General features: G+C 36.7%; 1 protein-coding gene across 5 annotated transcripts in view; it reads left to right on the plus strand.

Moving 5' to 3' along the window:
• The window catches only part of LOC138830115 (ligand-dependent corepressor), a 98,410-nt gene that overhangs the window by 56,847 nt on the left and 20,374 nt on the right, over window positions 1-21,189 (plus strand). For 4 of the 5 annotated variants that reach the window (XM_070026516.1, XM_070026519.1, XM_070026517.1 and 1 more), the window contains 2 exons: window positions 2,033-2,320; window positions 6,455-6,548. In XM_070026516.1, the coding sequence (XP_069882617.1) occupies window positions 2,083-2,320; window positions 6,455-6,548 (332 nt within the window). In that variant the 5' untranslated portion in view covers window positions 2,033-2,082. Of the gene's footprint in view, window positions 1-2,032; window positions 2,321-6,454; window positions 6,549-8,952; window positions 18,256-21,189 lie in introns of those variants that run through there. The other variant, XM_070026520.1, reaches the window with a different exon arrangement.

Genomic DNA, 21,189 nt, shown 5'->3' on the forward strand with positions numbered 1-21,189 from the left:
TTTTTTGGTCGATCATGGGGTTTGAACTCTGGGCTTGGGTGCTGTCCCTCAGCTCTTCAGCTCAAGGCGAGTGCTCTACCCCTTGAGCCACAGCACCACTTCTGGTTTTCTAGTGGTTTACTGGAGATAAGAATCTCACGGACTTTTCTTGCCCAGGCTGGCTTTGAACCATGATCCTCATATCTCAGCCTCCTGAGTAGCGAGGATTACAGGTGTAAGCCACCTGTGGCCAGCTTTTCTCATTATTAGAAGCACTATTTAGTGATCAATTTGATTATTGTATTTATTTCTCTTCTTTCTTTCCTTTTTTTTTTTTTTTTTGGTTGGTCATGGGGCTTGAACTCTAGTCCTGAGCACTATCCCTTAACTCTTCAGCTCAAGGCTACAGCACTGTGGTTTATTGGAGATAAGAGTTTCATGGCTTTTTCCTGAGCAGGCTACCTTTGAACTGTGACTAACATGGTAATTATAATTACATATAATTATATATGTATGAAGGTAATAATATAAATCATTTTTTCTATGTCTTACCCCATTTGAACTCAAGGTTTTTCCAGTTCAGGTGCTGGAGGCTCATGCCTGTAATCCTACCTACTCAGGAGGCTGAGATTTGAGGATTACAGTTCAAAGCCAGCCCAGGCAGGAAAAGTCACGAAACTGTTATCTCCAGTAAACAACCAGAAAATCGGAAGTGGCACTGGCTCAAGTGGTAGAGCGCTAGCCTTGAGCTGAAGAGCTGAGTGACAAAAAATTAATGATAATTATTTTTAACTTTATCATAACTAGAACTCACTAACTTAGGTGTTTATTTCATTACTGTTAATGGCAGGATATAAAGAAGTCATGGAAAATAACATGGTCTATCTTCAGCTGTTGAGATCTGACTCCTAGCCCAAGGTTCCTAAATTTTTTTTGGGGGGGGGTCCGGTTGGGGTGCCTGAACTCTGGGCCTGGGTGCTGTCCTTCAGCTCTTCAGCCCAAGACTAGTGCTCTACCACTTGAGCCACAGCACCACTTCCAGCTTTTTTTTCCTGCTTATGTGGTGCTGAGGAATCGAACCCAGGGCCTCACGCATGCAAGGCAAGCGCTCTACCACTGAGCCACCTTCCCAGCCCCCAAGATTCCTAAATTGTAATCCCCAGTAGTATAAGGCAACTTGTTAGAAATGCTAGTTCTTGGACCCCTTCTAGAACTACTGAATCAGAAACTCTTAGGAAAGGACCCAACAATCTGTTTCTATTAAAAAAGTGATTTTCATGTACACTTAACTGTAAATCATGGCTTCATCTGTCATGGTTATTAAAATTAAGTATTTCTTTTTTATTATATGTTATCTTGTTTATTATCTTGCCTTCAGTTTGTTTTTTTTTTTGTCGGTCGTGGGGCTTGAACTCTGGGCCTGAGCGCTGTCCCTCAGCTCTTCAGCTCAAGGCGAACGCTCTACTACTTGAGCTACAGCGCCACTTCCGTTTTTCTGGTGGTTTATTGCAGATAGGAGTCTCACGGTCTCTCCTTCCCCGGGCTGGCTTTGAACCGCGATCCTCAGATCTCAGCCTCCTGAGTAGCTAGGATTACAGGCGTAAGCCACCAGCGCCCAGCTTGCCTTCAGTTTTTAACAGGAAGTAATTTAACCACTTATGAATTCTGTAACTCATTCTTGAGAAATTTAAGAGATAGCTAAGGAAAACTCTGGAGAAAACATGATGTGATATATAGATTTAACAGAGGAATATTTAATTTATAAGAGAGGGTTTGGGGGTTTCTTTATCAGGTAAGTGTTTCTTACCCGTATGATACATCCCTTTTAAAAAAAATCTTACAAATCATGAGTGGAGGAAAATGTTTAGGAATGTTTTTAGGAAGTCATTTTTTTCAGCTTACTAACTCAAAAGTTTAGAGACTAAAAATATGTCAAAAGAGAAATACTAGTTTTAGGATATTAGATTTTAAATTTTTATGTTTTCTTCATAGCTATCTTTTTTCTTTAAAATGCATTATCCCACTTTAAAAGTAAATAAATCTTTGTTTACAGACAGTCCCTGGGTCTCCGACCCCAATATTCCCCTAGTGGCCCGTGAGATCATGCAGCGAATGATCCAACAATTTGCTGCTGAATATACCTCAAAAAATAGCTCTACTCAGGACCCCAGCCAGCCCAATAGCACAAAGAACCAAAGCCTGCCGAAAGCATCTCCAGTCACCACCTCTCCCACGGCTGCAACTACTCAGAACCCTGTGCTCAGCAAACTTCTCATGGCTGACCAAGACTCACCTCTGGACCTTACTGTCAGAAAGTCTCAGTCAGAACCTAGTGAACAAGGTATGGTTTGATGTCATGGTATCCTCTGTCCAGTCAGACAACTTTATTTTGGAGAGAAAAAAGATTATTTTACAAGTAGGACAGCAGATACAATAAGATAAAAACTAACGTTTTTCTAGGTGGACACGGTGACATGCACCTATAATTCCAGCTATTTGGGTGACTGAGGTGGGGATGATCGTTTGAGCCCAGGTTTCAAGAGACTGAACTGGGCAACGTAGTGAGACCTTTTCTCTGTCTTGTCTGTCTGTCTGTCTGTCTGTCTCTGGCTTGTTGATCATGGGGCTTTAACTCAGGGCCTGTGTGCTATCCCTAAGCAATTTTCCTCAAAGTTCTACCACTTTGAGCTACAGCACCACTTCTGGTTTTCTGGTGGTTAATTGGAGATAAGTGTCTCACATACTTTGTTGACCTGGTTGGCTTTGAAGCACAATCCTCAGATTGCAAACCTGCTGAGTAGCTAGGATTATAGGCATCAGCCACCAGCACCCAGCCAGATAAAAGTTATAAGAATTTAACCCACCAGCAGTTCCTAGTCATGATAGATATGCAATTCAGGTGGTATAATAGTTGTTACTAATGATGTTAATATAAGCACTTTTCAAACTATTACCCATACCCATATTTTTAAAAAAGTAGATTTTTTCCTTCATACTCAAGGCTCTACAGTTATTATCTATCTGAAAAACTGTTCTTGTTAGAGGGAAGTTTAGGCTGTAAATGAGATCATAAGGGAAAATACGTATTATTTGGAGTTTTAAAGAATTACTCGAGGGCTGGGAAGGTGGCTTAGTGGTAGAGTGCTTGCCTTGTATGCATGAGGCCCTGGGTTTGATTCCTCAGCACCACATAAGCAGAAAAAGCTGGAAGTGGCGCTGTGGCTCAAGTGGTAGAGCTCTTGCCTTGAGCTGAAGAGCTGAGGGTCAGCGCCTAGGCCCACAGTTCAGGTCCCACAACCAACCAAAAAAAAAAAAAAGAATCACTCGAGTTAGAAATAAAAAGAGAAGGAAGTAGCACTGTGGCTCAAGCGGTAGAGTGCTCACCTTGAGCTGAAGAGCTGAGGGACAGGGCCCAAGCCCAGAGTTCAAGCCCCATGACCGACACCCCCCCCCCAAAAAAAAGAGAAAAGGAATCTTTGGGCTGGGAAGGTGGCTCAGTGGTAGAGTGCTTGCCTTGCATGCATGAGGCCCTGGATTCGATTCTTCAGCACCACATAAGCAGAAAAAGCTGGAAGTGGCACTGTGGCTCAAGTGGTAGAGGGCTAACCTTGAGCTGAAGAGCTGAGGGACAGTGCCCAGGCCCAGAGTTCAGGCCCACAATCTTCCAAAAAAAAAAAAAAAAGAAATAAATAAAAAGAGAAGATAGTAGGACACACTGTAATTTAAGCGTATTCAGTGTGTTACAAATACAGAAACACACACATAAACATATGCCCTGGATTATGAACCTTGAAATACTTCCAAAAGGGAATTTGATTGGGGATCTAGCTTAGAGGCAAGGTTAAGAGGTTATAATAGTTTTGTTTAGCAAATGTTTCTTGGGCCTCTGAAGAGTTTGCTATCTTTGGATACATTACATATTCCTGTTGCTTCTGATCTCATATGACCTTTCACAAAATTGATGTGAGCTTTTCAACCAAGCCTTTGAAGCACTAGAAATAATAGTAAATTTATGGTGTTGACAATGATGGGATTTTGGTTGTTGTTATATTGCTGTGGGGCTTAAACTCTGGGCCTGGGCACTGTCTCTGAGCTTTTCTGCTTGAGGCTAGCACTCCACTTCTGGTTTTCTGGTGGTTAATTGGAGATAAGAGTCTCACAGACGTTCCTGCCTAGCCTGGCTTTGAACTAGGATCCTCAGATGCCTCCTGAGTAGCTAGGATTACAGGCATGAGCCATTGATGCCTGACAATAAGGTATTTTTAAAATGCTGAATAAAAATGTATTCTTTGATAATCCCCATCTGTTTATCCATGTTTCTCCCTCCTTCCCCTCCATGACACTCCCCCCCCCCCCCCCAATTTTCCTCTTGTTTGAGTATTACAACAGGCAATATCTTAAGTTTTGAGAAATTCCTACATAGGAGACCTTCTAGTTACCCTTGAGTTTATGCTGATTTGGTGTGCCTTTGCAAAATTGTATGTATTTTCCGTTTTTTAGAGAATTTTAGTATACATTTAAAATCTCTACTCTAGATGTTCCCTCAAATGTCTCAGGTTTATAATAGGATGACAGAATAGAGATATATTTAAAGTATTAGTAATAAGAATTAACAATGATTCCATTACTTTTTTATAGTAGCTTAAAAGGTATGTTTTATTGATTGGCAACATTTTTACAAAGACGAATTTGAACTACATAATGGCATATTATACAGACTTAAGCAAAAATTTAAACTATTTCCTTTATGATTTGTTTTTAATTTAAGTTCTACCTGTTGGAACTATTCTAAGCAGTGCATTTCTCTTCTTTTGGTGCTGGTAATAGGGCTTGGACTCAGAGCTGTGGACACCATCCTTGAGTCTTATGCTCAAGGCTAGACTTCACTATTGAGCCATAGCTCCACCTCTAGTTTTTGTAGTTGTTAATTCAAGATAAAAGTCTCTTATGATTATAAGATTGAGTTTTACATATGTCTATAAGAAAAAAAAAACTTTGAGATTGTGCCATAGGCTCATGCCTATAATCTAAACTACTGAGATTCAAATGATCACAGTTTGAAGCCAGCTTGGGAAGGAAAGTCCATAAAACTCCCATCTCTAAAATGACCATCAAAAACTGTGGAGTGAGGGGCTGGGAAGGTGGCTCAGTGGTAGAACGCTTGCCTTGCATGCCTGAGGCCCTGGGTTCGATTCCTCAGCACCACATAAGCAAAAATAAAAAAGCCGGAAGTGGCACTGTGGCTCAAGTGGTAGAGCGCTAGCCTTGAGCTGAAAAGCTGAGGGACAGCGCCCAAGCCCAGAGTGCAGGCCCCACGACCGGACCAAAAAAAAAAAAAAAAAAAACACAAAAAAACTGTGGAGTGAGGTGTGGCTCAAATCATAGAGTGCCAGTCAAGCAAGGATGAGGCCCTAAGTTCAAACTGTAGTACCTGCATGTATATAATAATAGCTTCAAGAGAAAAGAAAGTCTTCCAATTATATATATTAATCACACGAATTTACTATTTGATCTAGCTTGTAGGTTATATTTCCAGACTTTTATTTGTATTGTTTTTCCCCTTTAATCTTTGCCCACCAATATTTGAGCTTAATTTAAAACCATGTTGCTTTCATAAATTTTATCAATGGAATTTAGCAGTTCAGTGGATGTTTTCAAGATATTAAATACAAATATATATGTAGTTTTTGTAGATGTGTATAAAGAATAATTAACACATACTAGTTAAACCATTAACAATTGATTCATTTTCAGACTATCTTGCTAGTATATACATGTAATATATTTTAAAATGTTCTGTCTAGTTTTCATGTACTATTGGAGTTTTAGGTAGATTGAGTTCTTGAAGAACTTGATTTTATAATTATATGATATAATGAGACATTAAAGCTCATTTGGACAAAGGTAAATTTAGAAAAATGAAGTCTGTCAGGTGCTGGTTGTTCATGCCTATATTCTTAACTTCTCAAGAGGTTGATATCTGAGGACTTCAGTTCAGCGCTAGCTCAGGCAGAAAAGTCTATGAGACTCTTCAGTAAAAAGCCTCAAGTGGAGCTGTGGCTTAAGTAATAGTGTGCTAGCCTTGAGCAGAAAAGCTCAGGGATAGGGCCTAGGCCTAAATTGAGGCCCCAGGAGCAGTGTGCACACGCATGTGCATGCAGACACATACAGAGTCTAATAACTGTAGGGCAGACCCAGATGCAATATAAATGGATATTTCCAGTATCTCACTGTATCTTAAAATCTTCTGTACTTTTGCCTTGTTAGTGAAATAGGTAATGCTCGGAGATATCAGATAAAACATGCTTTGCCAAATATTATGCTTCAGAAGAAAAAATACCATAATTATATCTAATAACTCATTTATGTGTCTTGTATATCTGTTTAGTTAACACAGTCTGCTTCTTTGTTTTTAATACATTCAGGTCTCCTTGCTATTTTTAATATCCTCAGGTATTTATTTGTGTTTCTACAGACGGTGTACTTGATCTATCCACTAAGAAAAGTCCATGTGCTGGCAGCACTTCCCTGAGCCATTCTCCAGGTTGCTCTAGCACTCAAGGGAACGGGTAAGGGAAAACATTTGTAGCCTTTCACAATCTTATATAGGTGGGTAAGGGAAAAACACTTGTAGCCTTCTACAGTTTTATATAGATAATTCATCAAAAGTGAATTATCCAGTCTCTCTTGTACACCTTTTAAAAAGCTTATTCTTTCATGTAATAATCTTTCAGGTGGCTCTCTTGTAATGTAACTTTTAGCAAGTAAAAGTTTATTCATGCTATCTAGAATTGGAGAATATAGAACAGTTTTGTAAGTTTAGTGCAAATGGTAAATAACCATAAATGTGCCAAGAATATGTCTTTGAGTTTTTTGTTGTCAAGTGTTTTGGAATGTGAAAAACAAACTAAAATAATTACAGCTTAGATGTAAAAACAGTATTATTTGTGCTAAAATTTGTTGAACGAAAATTGGGCTTCTGTATTTCACTTTGTATTTCTAGTGGGGTTGGTGTGCATGTTTGTTACTGTGTATTTGTTTGATTTTATTTGGTTTGGTTTTGGATTGTTGGTTGCTGATTTGAACTGCAGTTTTAACTCTAGCGGTTCAGAATATGTAATTATATGTATATTTTGATTAATAGCACTGATTGTAGATGTTGATGGATAACAATCTTATGCTTCTTAGTTTGATAACTCTTAGTGGACTAAAGTGAATTCTCTGACCACCTAATTTTATAGTGTAAGAATTGTCTAATTCTCACTTGTGCATGTTTATGACCATTTAGAAAAGTCAAATTTTAATGACACCTTATTAGATACCATGTTAGGAAACTTGTACCCAAAAGTGAACTTCATTTGTGATATGAAAACTAACTTTGGCAAGTTTAAATTATTTGATATTTAGATATAACCTTTTAGACTAATCAATATGGGAAAATTTTATTTAGATAGCAAAAGAACAAGTGGACATATCCGGCTTACTTGTTAATTTCATCCACACTGAAGAATTCCTTTAGTGACTTCTAAAATATTTGGCTTGATTTTTCTCAAGAATCCATCCTTTTCTTTTTTCTCTCATCTCTATTCAGTCTGAAAATATCATTTGAACTATGTTGCATACTTTATTTTTAAAGCTTTTCTCTCATTGTGATCTACATATAAGTCAGCAGGGCCCCACATCATTTGGGTCTCACATAACAAAGATACTTGAGTTGTTTAATTAAGAATGTATGTAGCAGAAGTCCAGTTGCAATTTGTATAAATGAATCCTTTGTTTAAGATTCACCTTAAGCGTGGCTGCCAGGTCTGTGTGTTATGTGGTTAAAAGTCACTTGTGTTCTTCCTTCTGAATGGGAATTATTTTCTGTTTGGTTTGTTTTATAGAAGACAAATATACCAGAGGTACTGCCCATCTTTTAGTTGAGTAATCAGCACTATTTGTGTTAATGGTAACCCTAGAGTTTTGTAAAACATAGCTGGTTTATCATTGTTTATGAAAAATTTCACTTTTGGGCATACTTTCCCAGTTGCAAGTCATAAGCTTGATAAACTTTTCTCTTTGAAAAATTAAAACCTTACAAATTAACTTTGTGTAAGAGGTTTCAGAGCTATCCACTTAAAATTTAAAAATAGCCATTTGGTATTTCAAGAATAAAAAATTTTCTTAACCTAAGAGAACTGCTACAAGATTATTTGCTTCTATTATTTGAGTAAACGAATAGAACTTTGTGGGAAATATGTTATTTTGAAGAATCACGATATTCATATATATATATATATATAAACCAGTCATGTATTAAAATGAAGACGTGGTAAGTTATAATGCAGTGGGTTCTCTAAGTTTGGACCCCTAACCCTCCAAACATACACCATGGAACTGGTTGCCATGCCCAGTCAATATAAGAAATATAATTTGGAATTATTTTATGATTAATGTTGAAATTAACTTGTTTGTGTGGTAAATGAATGTTATCTATGTGTTCCATCACTGTAAATAGTTTCAGTTTTATAGATAGTTGTCATGAATGTTGAACACATTGCATCAAAATAAATAATTTGGCTTACTCTTTTATTACTGTACTTGTTTAGTGGTAACGTCACATTGGTAATACAATTCTGTATAGATCTATGAGACTAATGATTACTTTGTAATTTATAATTAAGGTGCTATTTTCAAACAGTTGCGCGAAACTTTTTCTCCGAAAATTTGTGAACCCAACCAGAGACCAGCCAACAGTTTTAATTTTTCTTTGCCCAAAAAGGTCCTTTTTTTTCTTTTTCGTTTTTGTGAACACGTTTTAAAACTAACTGCTGAGACCATTTTTTTTTTAATTTTAGAGAAAATAAAAAAAATAAATAACACAAAGTGATGTTACCCAAGCAAGGCCTTCTAATAAAGGAGTGGTCCCCTCACCCATCCCTCCCTACCTGTGCAAGTCCTGCTCACATCAGTTTCCTTCCATCCAATTAGGCGACCTGGGAGACCCAGCCAGTACCGCCCAGACGGACTTCGGAGTGGTGATGGGGTACCTCCAAGAAGCTTACAGGATGGAACCAGGGAAGGTTTTGGACACTCCACATCACTCAAAGTTCCACTGGCTCGATCTCTACAGATTAGTGAAGAACTACTGAGCAGAAACCAATTGTCCACAGCTGCCAGCCTTGGGCCATCTGGATTACAGAATCATGGACAACACTTAATATTATCCAGGGAAGCCTCTTGGGCAAAACCACATTATGAATTCAACCTCAACCGAATGAAGTTCAGGGGAAATGGTGCACTCAACAACATCAGTGACCTTCCTTTTCTTGCAGAAAACTCTGCCTTCCCAAAAATGGCACTTCAAGCAAAACAAGATGGAAAAAAGGATGTGAGCCATTCATCTCCTGTAGATTTAAAGATACCACAAGTTCGAGGAATGGATCTTTCTTGGGAGTCTCGCACTGGTGATCAGTACAGCTATAGCTCTTTGGTAATGGGTTCACAAACGGAGAGCGCGCTTAGTAAAAAGTTAAGGGCTATTCTTCCAAAACAAAATAGAAAAAGCATGTTAGATGCTGGACCTGATTCTTGGGGCTCAGATGCTGAGCAGTCTACCTCTGGACAGCCATATCCCACATCGGATCAAGAAGGAGACCCTGGTTCCAAGCAGCCTCGGAAGAAAAGAGGGCGTTACAGACAGTACAACAGTGAGATACTGGAGGAAGCAATCTCAGTGGTTATGAGTGGAAAAATGAGTGTTTCCAAAGCTCAGAGTATTTATGGGATTCCCCACAGTACACTGGAGTACAAAGTAAAAGAGAGGCTGGGCACTTTGAAAAACCCTCCAAAGAAAAAGATGAAATTAATGAGGTCGGAGGGGCCAGATGTTTCTGTAAAGATTGAATTAGATCCCCAGGGAGAGGCAGCACAAAGTGCAAATGAATCAAAAAATGAGTAGGAATATTGTAGAGTGCCAATTACTGTACAAACTGGGTGAGCACTACTGCATCATTGTTTAGCTGTCATTGCTTGCATCTAACTTCATTACTGTGACACTCATTTCTTTGCAGATTTTGCATTGACTTGTGTGTACAGAGGTGAAAGGTGCATTCTGAATGTTGAATATTTTTAAATTTCCATGTGCAGTATGGCTCGGAATATTGTTTGGCCTTTTGCATGTTTCTCTACAAAAGAGAGCTGATTTACCTCACAGAACAGATACATGGAAGTGGACTCCTTGCCTGTAGAGCCTGCATGCTTTTCTTTCTTTATTCCTTTATGTTTGCCTTTACTTTAAAAAAAGAGGAGAAAAAAGGCCTCTTTTAAATATCACCTGTGCTTTTTACTGGGAGCTTTATCATTGCAAATTGGAAAACAATCTTACAAAATTATTCATATTTTTTCTACAGTTCAACTAATTGAAGGATTAAACTAAAGAAAATACAAAGAAGAACAGTGAAACTTTGAATTTGAGAAATTTGGTTATTCAATGATAAACACTTATTTGGGTCATTTATAATTATACTTCATCATTTTCTTCTCACTATTAAATTTGCTTAATGAATTAGCAATCTTAGTGCTCACCCAGAGGGGAAGGAGGTGGAAAATGTGCACACACTACCTTCAGAAATGCTTCAGTTAATTACTTTGAACACTACCTTTGCTATGGTTTCATTTGAGATTTTCTAAGGGTAGAATTTGGTCTCACCACCAAGTGAGGACATAGCCTTATCTCATGGAGGACGAGCTCCCTTCTTACTCAGGAGCAGTCAGGGTACATTACATAAAATAATGGAGGATGCCTCGTTTTAGCAACTGTTTCTTTGTATTTTTCAGTCCTTTTACTGAATTGATTATGTGCTAACAACTGAATAATGTTGCAGCAATTAGTTGAAGATATTCAAGATCTGTTTAATGGGGATGAGAGAAATAGGGAAATACATATATAAGTAATTACGGTATAGCAAAAATGATACCTAGATTTTATAACTTCAGTAGTCTGTCCAATATCTCTATTCATGAAGCATCTAAGTTTTGGATAAGAGAATCCCAAGAAAAAACCCAGAATCCTAATATGACTCAGGTTGCATATCATTTCTCATGTAATTCAGTCAGGAGTTTATTGGAGTTTCTTTTCTAAGTGATCCAAATACTAGTACATAGTATTTTTTTCAAAGTTTTACATAATTTTGTTTATCTGAAATTTTCTATGGTGTCCTACATAATATCCCCTTCTTTTTCTTATATTTAGCTGAATTCCATGGTTGTTTAGCACACGTATCAAGACCTTTCAGATCATAAGCACTCCTTGAAGGAATATCTAAGCTTTTTTTGAAATGGGCTTTTAAGATTATAGTAATTTAAGTTTGAAAAGTTTACTTTCTACAGTTTTTGCAAGAAAATCTGATAAGTGAAGCCCATCAATTTAGTATCTTTCTACGATCATATTAAAATTACTATTTGTGCAAAACAAAATCCATACCATATACACTCTGTATTTTTATCTGCTGAGAATAGTGATCAGGCCCTTCTAATGCTTAACCAAAACCAAAAAACATTGCTGTTTCTGTGTAGCATAAAATCAAGCATGCCATGTTGATTAGATTAAAGTTGGTGATTTCAAGTGGATACTAACAATTTGAGAAGTAGTAAGTCCAGGTATTCTCAAGGCATAAATTCTGGCCTGGAAACTTTGGACCTATTAATTAAATTAGGTTAAGGATAGTTTTCCATGTGTGTTCAAAGGTTAGGCACACCATTGCTGTTATTAAAATACATACACTGCTCATTCTTGACACAGTCTGGGCGTGGTTCTCTTTTTGATTTGGTTATTTTGTATAGCAGGTTAATCAATGGGTGACTGAACCTGTTTCCCCTGAGCTTTCTAGTCCCAACAGAAAAAGCAGTTTTGATTGAGTAAATAGTATGTAACTGCAATATTTTCCAGCCTAGCTGGAAGTTGCAGTAGAAATGCATAATGAAATGTGTTTTTCATCTGCAGTTGAAGGAAATTGAAAGTTTGCTGAAAGCAAAGGGCTTAAGTGTATGAAGGACCACCTCCTTCGTTCCATACTCAATTTGTCAGGACACATTTCCAGCCATGGCAACTTTTTGCATAATGTTTGGAGTATTCACTAACTCAGAATTGCTGCAAAAAGGTTCTTGGAGAAATTTATTTGTGCTTGCTTTTATCACCTCTCAGAAAGAAATATTAAAGGCCCATTAAAAAATCTGGCCCTAAAAGATGAACTTTGTAGAATTTTACTGTTGAGAGAGGTTTAATCCTATGTGGTAGTCTTTAGTGATGTATGAATTGAGTTATGTAAATTTTGTCATTGTAGTGGACACGGAGTGATCATTTTACTAACATAAATATTTTCTATGTGTGTTTCAGTGGATGACAATCGAGCAGCAGAAGAATGGTGTGCCTACCCTTTAATGCTGCAGTTTAAATAAGAGAACTTGTATTGTGTCATTTCAGATTGTAGGCTGAGAGTTGTAAATAGTGAAAATTTGAGTATTTCTATTATTTGTTTTGGTTAGAAAGTGAATTTAAAAACAAACCAAACTCTAAACTTTCTCAGATTAAAAGTCCTGAGACCTGAAGATTGTAATATTCATGTCTGTGAAGCTTTTAAACATTACACTTGAGTTCAGTCATGACTTGATAATTCAGGTAAATTTTCCTTTCCAAGAAGCTTTTGAATAAGCATATTTTTCTCCAAAGGTCTCTTTCTCTTTTTCTCTTCTTTTTTATTTTGTTGTTGTTGAGTGTAGATTATTTTAAAGCACTAATTGCATTACATTTGTAATTGCAATATAAAATAGCCATTATTGTTTTGTGAAGCATGGTTGAAATTAGATAGTGGTCCCTTTTAAATTTCATGAGCCTCTCAAGAAAAAAAAACCTTAAAAAAACAAAAGCTGCTGAATATTTCAAAAAGATTATATATTTTACCTTATTGTAGTTTTTGTAAAATTAGTTTGTAATATTCAGGTGCACTTTTAATGTTAAATTTTGTGTTCAGATTTTCCATTGTACCATGTATTTCTTGGAGATGGCTCATCACATCGCTGGCTGTCAGTCTTTGTGTCGCAGTGATTTTTTAAATATTTGATTTCTTTCTTGATTTGCCACTATATGGTATTGGCACTTTCAGTGTAGATATTCTTGTTTGGGGACATCTTTATAACTTTGTAATAGAAATTGGTCTATTCGCATGCTCAGTGTCTGCTAATCAGAGTTTTGCGTGGCCCAAACATCAGTTGACCATTTTTATGGTATGGAAAGTGTAGTCATGACTGTCACAGAAGCCTTTATTCGTGGCATTTTCTAGTAGAGGGATAGATGATGACATTACTCAAATAACATTATTTGAACTAATTGTAGGAAATAATATATTTAAAATAAATTCTTGCGTTTTTAAATGAGAGAACATTGATATGGTAGAGTAGATAAGCTATAGCACTATAAAATCAAGAACACTAATTCTGAGGAGGATAACTAGTTGGTGTTTTTTATCATTAGCTTTCTTATTTTGGAGATGATATACTCATCAAAGTTGACCTAATACAGTATATTGCATTTCTTTGTTCAGTAGGCTTACAAGTTATTCTGAGTTATATTTGTGATGAGCTATACACTTTTTTTTTTCTGTTTCTTAAATACCATGAAGGACAAGGTCTCTCTTTCAGGAAAAATAATTTATATTTATGTATAATACTTTTTAATATAAGTTTGTTGTTATTCTGAAATTTAGATGTTGCTTGATAAAACTTTGCTGCAGCAGATCTTGAATATGAGTAAGGCTTTGTGTGGTAGTAGGGGTCCTTATGTGAAGTTAATTACTGGTCAGTTCTGGTGAGCAAGCTCAACAAGTGTGAAGTGTGTATTAGCTTTATTTGGTACACTTTTATTTTACAATATTGAAGTGCTTTAGAACTATGGTTATTTTACATAAAACCATTACCTCAACTATTTGGCATTTCTATTCCCCAATCTTTTACCTTAGCTGTAATGTGAGCTATATGGGATCAGATAGCAGAACAATGAATGATACAATGAGATGATTAATTTTCGGTTTTCTGGAGAGAACTCTAAATTTAACTAAGCATACCTGTTAAGACCTTTATCATAACTACCTTCTGTCATTAAGCAGTACATGTTAGCCTTTGAGCTGCTAGTAAGCTGTGTTTCTCCTACTCCATGTAAACACATGGCATAGTCTTCATGATTCTCTCATTTCATTGATAACCCCCACCCCAATAGTGAAGCTTGAATTAATGTGATTGTTTTCTTAAAACAGTAATGAGTCAGTTCAATGTCAGAAGCTGAAAGTATTTTGAGTCAGTACAGCACATATATGACAGGTTTTTATCAGTTTATTTAACAGCTATTGTCTTAGAAGGTTTCATTTAAAGCCACTCATTTTGGCTTTTGTAATTTTTTAACCAAATACCTGAGGTTGTTTTCATACGAACCACTCATTTCTATATATTCAGGTTGCTGTCATTGGTCATAGAATATGGATAGATCAAATTGCCCCACTTAATGTTTTATAGAAGATTGAAAGTTATAGACTAAATTTTGGCCTTCATGAAGGAAGGTATCAAAGGTTTTTTTCATGTTCCCTTTCTATTAGAATTAGGTTTTTATTAATTCTGTGGTCAGGCCAGTGTTTATTAAAAACTTGATGGCTTTAGTCATACAGTCCACTTAGGAGACCATTAATAACTATATAGTATTTTTTTAATCTGTTTTCAAAATCTACCAAAAGGGAAAAAAAAGTATAATTGTGGTACATGGATACCGCCAGACTCTTTGTTTTTAGTTGATTTTGAGTTCTGTCCTTGGGACTTGACTAGATTTTGTGAACATGCTGACTGAGGAAATTCTTTGCATATCCTCTTTTAATCCAAATAAAAGGTTACCTGTGACCTTTTAGAGAGTCAAACATTAACTCATAACACTATAAGCTGTGTGTCCTAAGTGTTAAAGAAGATTGGGAGAAAGGCATGGGATTTAGGATGGGCAAGTACATAGATCTTAGAGAAGAGTCTAAAGATTATGCTCTGTTATACTAAAAGTTAATTACAGGACAGTGTGCTAAAGTTGGGCCATCTTCATTTTTGATAGAAAAATATTTTACATTGAGAAAGAATCAAAGCTAATTAATGTCAACTTGGCAAATAATAAAGCATAAATTCTGCAACTATTTGGGGGTAATTTTAAGGTTTCAGTTCATTTAGAGCTGTATCCATAAAAGCTGTAAAGCAAGCACTTTTTAGTTAACTATAGATTTATTGGACAGATATTGTAATCATAATATTTAATCTTTATTGTTTGAATGTGGAAATGAACCCTTTAGTCCTTGAACTGTTATTGAACAGGCTCAAGATGATCTTTTAACACTGGAAATGACCCTACACACATACCAAAAACAACAAAACCCTAAAGCAGTTAAGACTTATTTGAAGGATCCATACCTCTTAAACTTTTTAGATTTGTCTTGAGAAAAAAATTACGAACCCATAACCAGTATTAGTGCAGTCTTGGGTTCCTTGTTCTGCATAATTGCACCCTTTCTCAGGTATGTCCTGAAAACGTAAATTTTGAAATCTCTTTGGAGATTAAATTCTCAGTGGATAGTGTGTGTGTATGGGGAATTGGGGGTGGGGGGCTGGGCAGGACACAGGACACTGACATAGTAGAGCAGGGATTTTTAACAGTCAATAGCCAAATAGAATTTCAATCTAGAATATTTTACCCCTCAGAATGAGTGAAACCATTCCTATTTGGTAAATACCTGGTGCTACACTCCTAAAAATCTTTTCTTTCACCCAGGTGACTTTCCTGCTTGGTGGAAGGTTATATAGTAAATTTTGTTGTCATTAGGAAAGCACTTGTCCAAAATGTTTTAAGTACTAGAAAAGGGATAATTCAGCACTTTTTCTGTTGCAACACTAAAGTCTTAATTTATCTTCAGAGTCTTAGGTACTGTAAGTCTTAGGATGATTATTTGAAAATATGAAGCATATAACATAATATGGAGTCTGAATCACATTTTTATAAATCTTACTTTAACAAAGAAACCAGTAACATTTTGTACCTGTCTAGCAATTCTAAGTGTTTGCCTCATTTTTCTCATTTTATTAAGCATTTCAAGCTTAAGAATTTGGAACTTGAGAGGTGAGGGGAAAATGACCTCAAGTGAAAAATCATATCAAACCATTTTAGAAAAATAAATCACCAAGAAAATGGGTAGGGATTCTCTCCCTTTTGAAGTCTTCAGGGAATGAACAGTATTTAGAATCTTTGGCTGAAATTCAAGCCTTTTTACTGTAAATTTTTAATATTAATTCACTGACATGCTTTTTACATCAGAGGACTGTAATGGATCTTAATGTTTTTAAGTTGTGGAAGGGTATATTTCTAAATGTGGGTGGGATGATTAACTAGGTTAGTAATACCAGCATTAGTAAGTTTAAGGAATTTAGTATGTAATAGCAAAGTGTTTGATTAAAAGTCTAATCCTATATTGCTAGTCAAAATTAGTTACATTTTGATCTAGGAAAGATATAGTCATTGGATATTGATAGGCTGTGCTGTCAGAAAACCAGACTAAGATAGAAACCTTTATCTGACTCCCACATTGTTGCTTGTTCTGATGGGATGTATCCTTTAGAGCAGCTTGTTGCTGCTTTGAAAAGAATGCATAAACGATTAATTAGGAGAGTTTGCATATAATTCTTATAACCTCCACTTTAAACTCTCAGACATTGGTATTTTATCAGTCCACACTGTTAAATAAGACTAATGTTTTTAGAAATCCAACTTGTACACACTGTTTAAAAACCCTCAGGGACAGTTTACACACTCTTCTCACTCAATTCAGGTACTTAGATGCTATTCTTAAACCTAACAGTGACTTGTAATTTTCTGTTTTGCTTTTATTTTGACGTGCTGGTAGCACATCTTTGATGAATGTCAACTTTAAAAACTCAGTTCAGGTATCCAGGTATAACTCAGCCAAACAGATTTTAAAGCTGCATATAACTCTCCAGCACACGGTGCCTCACACTCTTATAGTGGCATTCTATATATTCAGTTATTACTACTGAGCAGATAATATGGGGGTTCCTGTTAACAGTGTATTTTTTAAAATGTGCATAAATGTATAGCCAGCACACACAGACACACATGCACACATGGTTACACTATATATTTTTTAAATGCCACTAATAGCCAGCACAATTAAAAGACATTCCTAACTGTGTCTGTAAACGAACAGGCGTAGTTCCTCTTTAATGTGGCTCTTGCTTCTTCACCATAACTACTACTAAATTCAAGCACTGGTCCTTGGGTGTCTGACCTCTACATTCTAGTTTATGCAATGTCTCCAGAGAATTCTGTGCACTGGCCACTGTGATAGAACCATTGGGCCAGGAGTGCTTTGAGTTTATCAGTAGTGATTCTGCCAAAGTTGGTGTTTTAACATGAGTATGTAAAAATGTCAAAAAATTAGCAGAGGTCTAAACCTGCGTATCAGGAGACAATTATGTCAGTGTATTTTATAGCCTTTAAAAACCTCAGTGACAAGTTTCTTCTGATGTTAACACTTGGCTGTTAACCTTTTGTTTTCTACAGTACTACCTGTGGTGAACAAAATAGGTTGGTTACCCCTCTGCTTTAATAGTTGATATTTTACATCCTACAGAATGATCTTCATATATAAAACTATAGCCTTTGAAGATAGGAAAATCAGATTTATATAAGTTCAAGTGTCATGCAACAAAACAGGAACCCCCTAAACTCGTATGGACCTCATTTCAATATACTGTTTACAGTTTGACGGAATTGTATAATTTAATATTTCTCTTGTACTGTAGTTTATATTTATTTACAGATTTTTTTGTACTGTGTGATTTTGAACTTTTTGTTCCTTGCTATGATCAATGTTTATGTAGTAGAGCACTTATGATCACAAATTAACGTTTTTGGTTTGATTGCACTACATTTTTAAATGCAGTTCTGATTTTTGACTGGACTAAAATAAGCTGTGTCTTAATGTATGTGATGAGTACTTAAAATTTTAATCCATGTGGTCCCCACCCCCTTTTGCATTGTATGTCAGAAGCACTAGTTATTTTGTGCATGTGTAAGATTTAATGGTTCCATTGTATTATTTGACCATGACATTTTGGAGAAACATTCCCAGCTGTAATGTTGTGTATGGTAGTTCTCACTGGATGCTAGACTTTCAAAACCACTATTCTTCTAATAAATTTTGTTGTGAAAAACTGTTTTAAAAGTTCTGTTTCTACTTAAGATTTTAGTATTTTTGAAATTTTTTCACAAGGAGAGTTAGATATATACTGTTAAATGCAATCAGAGTTGATCTTTTTTTTTTTTCTTCTTCTTTCTGTTCTTTGTGTGTGTGTCAGTTGTAAGGCCTGAACTCGGCCGGCATGCTCTTTCAGCTCAAGGCTAGTGCTCTACCACTTGAGCAGCCACAGTGCCACTTCCTGCCTTTTCTGTTTATGTGGTGCTGAGGAATCGAACCCAGGGCTTCTTGCATGCACGACAAGCACTCTACCATTGAGCCACCTTCTCACCCCCAGAGTTGATCATTTTCTGTGATAAATCTTTCCAAATGAAATCTTTTTGATTAGTAGATGTTACTGTTACAAAGTTAGAGTTCAAGTGAAGTATCGTATTCGTCTAATGTCTCTATTAATTTGATGCTCTTTCAGTTTGCTTCCGTGAAATACTTACTTTAATCTTTTCAGTGGGTGCTTTGGCTCACGTCTGCAATCCTAGCTATTCAGGAGGCTGAGATCTGAGGCTTGTGGTTTAAAGCTAACTTGGGCAGGAACATCTGTCAGACTCATCTCCAATTAATCACCAGAAATCAGGAAGTGCGCTGTGGCTCAAGTGGTAGAGCACTTGCCTTGAGCTGAAGAGCTTAGGGACAGTGCCCAGGCCCAGAGTTCAAGCCGCACAACCAACCAAAAATTTTTTTTCAACTTAAAATATATATGTTAATTTATTTTTATTTATTTTTTGATCAGTCTTGGTCTTTGAACTCAGGACCTGGGAGCTGTCTCTGTGCTCTTCAGATCTTAGCCTCTGAGTAGCTAGGATTACATGTATGAGCCACCAGCCCCTGGACAAAATTTAGTTTTATGGTTTTATTCAAGTAAAACTTCATGCTAGAATTGTTTGCCACAATTGCTAATTTTCATCTGCATAAGTACAAACATAATATCATTCAATTAAGACTATTTAAGTACCTATGGTTTTGTTTTTGGTCAGTTGTTGGGCTTGGGTGCCATCCCTGAGCTTTTTCACTCAAAGCTAGTGTTCTACCTCTGAGCCACAGTGATGATTTTTCTGGTGGTTAATTGGAGATGAGTCTTTTTTGGGGGGGAGGGGTCAGTTGTGGGGCTTGAACTCTGGGCTTGAGCACTGTCTTTGTGCTCAAGGTAAGCGCTCTACCACTTGAAGAGATGAATCTTATACAGACTTTTCTGCTCAGGCTGGCTTGGAATCTTAGTCATCAGATCTCAGTCTCCTGAGTAACTAGGATTTACATGCATGAACCATCAGCAACCAGCAGTACTTGTAATTCTTAAGAGAATACTGGTCAATATTTATATTGTGCTATTTGGAAACTAGAATGAAACTAATGATGCTTTGAATTATAATGTGGTTCTTGGTAAAGTGGTTAGGAGAACTGAATTATAGTTTCTATAGATTATAAATTTGGGCAGAATATTCCAGAAAGCTATTTTCAAGCTTATGATGTCATTTCATGTAGGCAGATTATATACTACCCACAATAATATATAGACATATAGATGTCTATGTTGTATACATATATATGTAAATATATTATTGTGGGTAGTTGGTATAGCTTATCTCTTGGGTAATTCCTTTTACCTCAAGACAGACTGGTTATTAAGCTCTTTCTGCCTTTTGCTTTGGTGTTTATGAAGTCAAATTTTTGTTGGTACTTTTGGTGTGCTTTTTTAAAGGCTTCATTAGTTTCCCTTGTTCACTTATGCTACCTCATGTACATTGAATATAATGACTGCATTTGTTCATCCATTCATGTGCCCACTCCTTGTTTCTTGTCCCCTCTTGCCATTATTAACTAAACTGATATAATGAATTTGATTTTGTTTTAGTGCTCCTGTTGAAATTTGGCTCTTTGTTAGGACCTTTTAAAAGAAAGGACTTCTTTTTTAATTTTTAAAAATTTGCTCTTATTGTTAAGGTGTTATACAGAAGGGCTACCATTTCATAAGTCAGGTAGGAAGGACTTCTTTTAAGCTAGAACTTTTTTTTTTTCCAATTCTGCTATTTTGTGATTAATTAGTGGATCCCTATTCGTGTGTGTGTGTGTGTGTGTGTGTGTGTGTGTGTGTGTGTGTGTGTGTGTGTGTGTGTGTCTGTCTGTCTGTCTGTCTGTCTGTCTGTCTGTCTGTCTGTCTGTCTGTCTGTCTGTCTGTCTGTCTGTCTGTCTCTGTCTGTCATGGGGCCTGAACTCTCGGCTTGGGCGCTGTCCCTGCGCTCTTCAGCTCAAGGTGAGCACTCTACCACTTGAGCCACAGCACCACTTCTGTTTGTTTGTTTGTTTGTTTGTTTTTCTAGTGGTTTATTGAAGTCTCACAGACTTTCCTGCCCAGGCTGGCTTTGAACAGCGACCCTCAGATCTAAGCCTCCTAAGTAGCTAGGATTAAAGACGTGAGCCATAGGCGCCTGGCTCATTTATCTTTTTAATTAGTGAAGTTAGTGTGTTAGACTGAATGGTTTTGAGAGTTTTAGGCCTCATTTTAATTCTGTATGTTAGAAATGTGTGTGTTGGTCCTGGGCCTTGAACTCAAAGCCTGGGCACTCCCTGAACTTGTGCACAAGGCAGGTGCTTTACCACTTGAGCCAGAACACCACTTTCTGTTTTTGAGGGTTAATTGGAGATAAAAGTCTCATGGGCTTTCTGGCCTTGCCTGGCTTTGAACCACAATCCTCAGATCTCAGCCTCCTGAGTAGCTAGGACTACAGAGCATGAGCCACTGGTGCCAGGCTTGTAATTAATTTTTTTAATATAAGAAGTTGTACAATGAAGTTACCATTCAGCAAATTAGTTTATAAGTATAATGCATCTTCATCAATGTCACCTCTTCATAATTTTTCCACTCTCAGCCCTACCTCTTCTCTCACTA

Source organism: Dipodomys merriami, unplaced genomic scaffold, assembly GCF_024711535.1.
Source record: "Dipodomys merriami isolate MVZ:Mamm:240054 unplaced genomic scaffold, mDipMer1.0.p SCAF_184, whole genome shotgun sequence".
In the NCBI taxonomy this organism is placed as follows: domain Eukaryota; kingdom Metazoa; phylum Chordata; class Mammalia; order Rodentia; family Heteromyidae; genus Dipodomys; species Dipodomys merriami.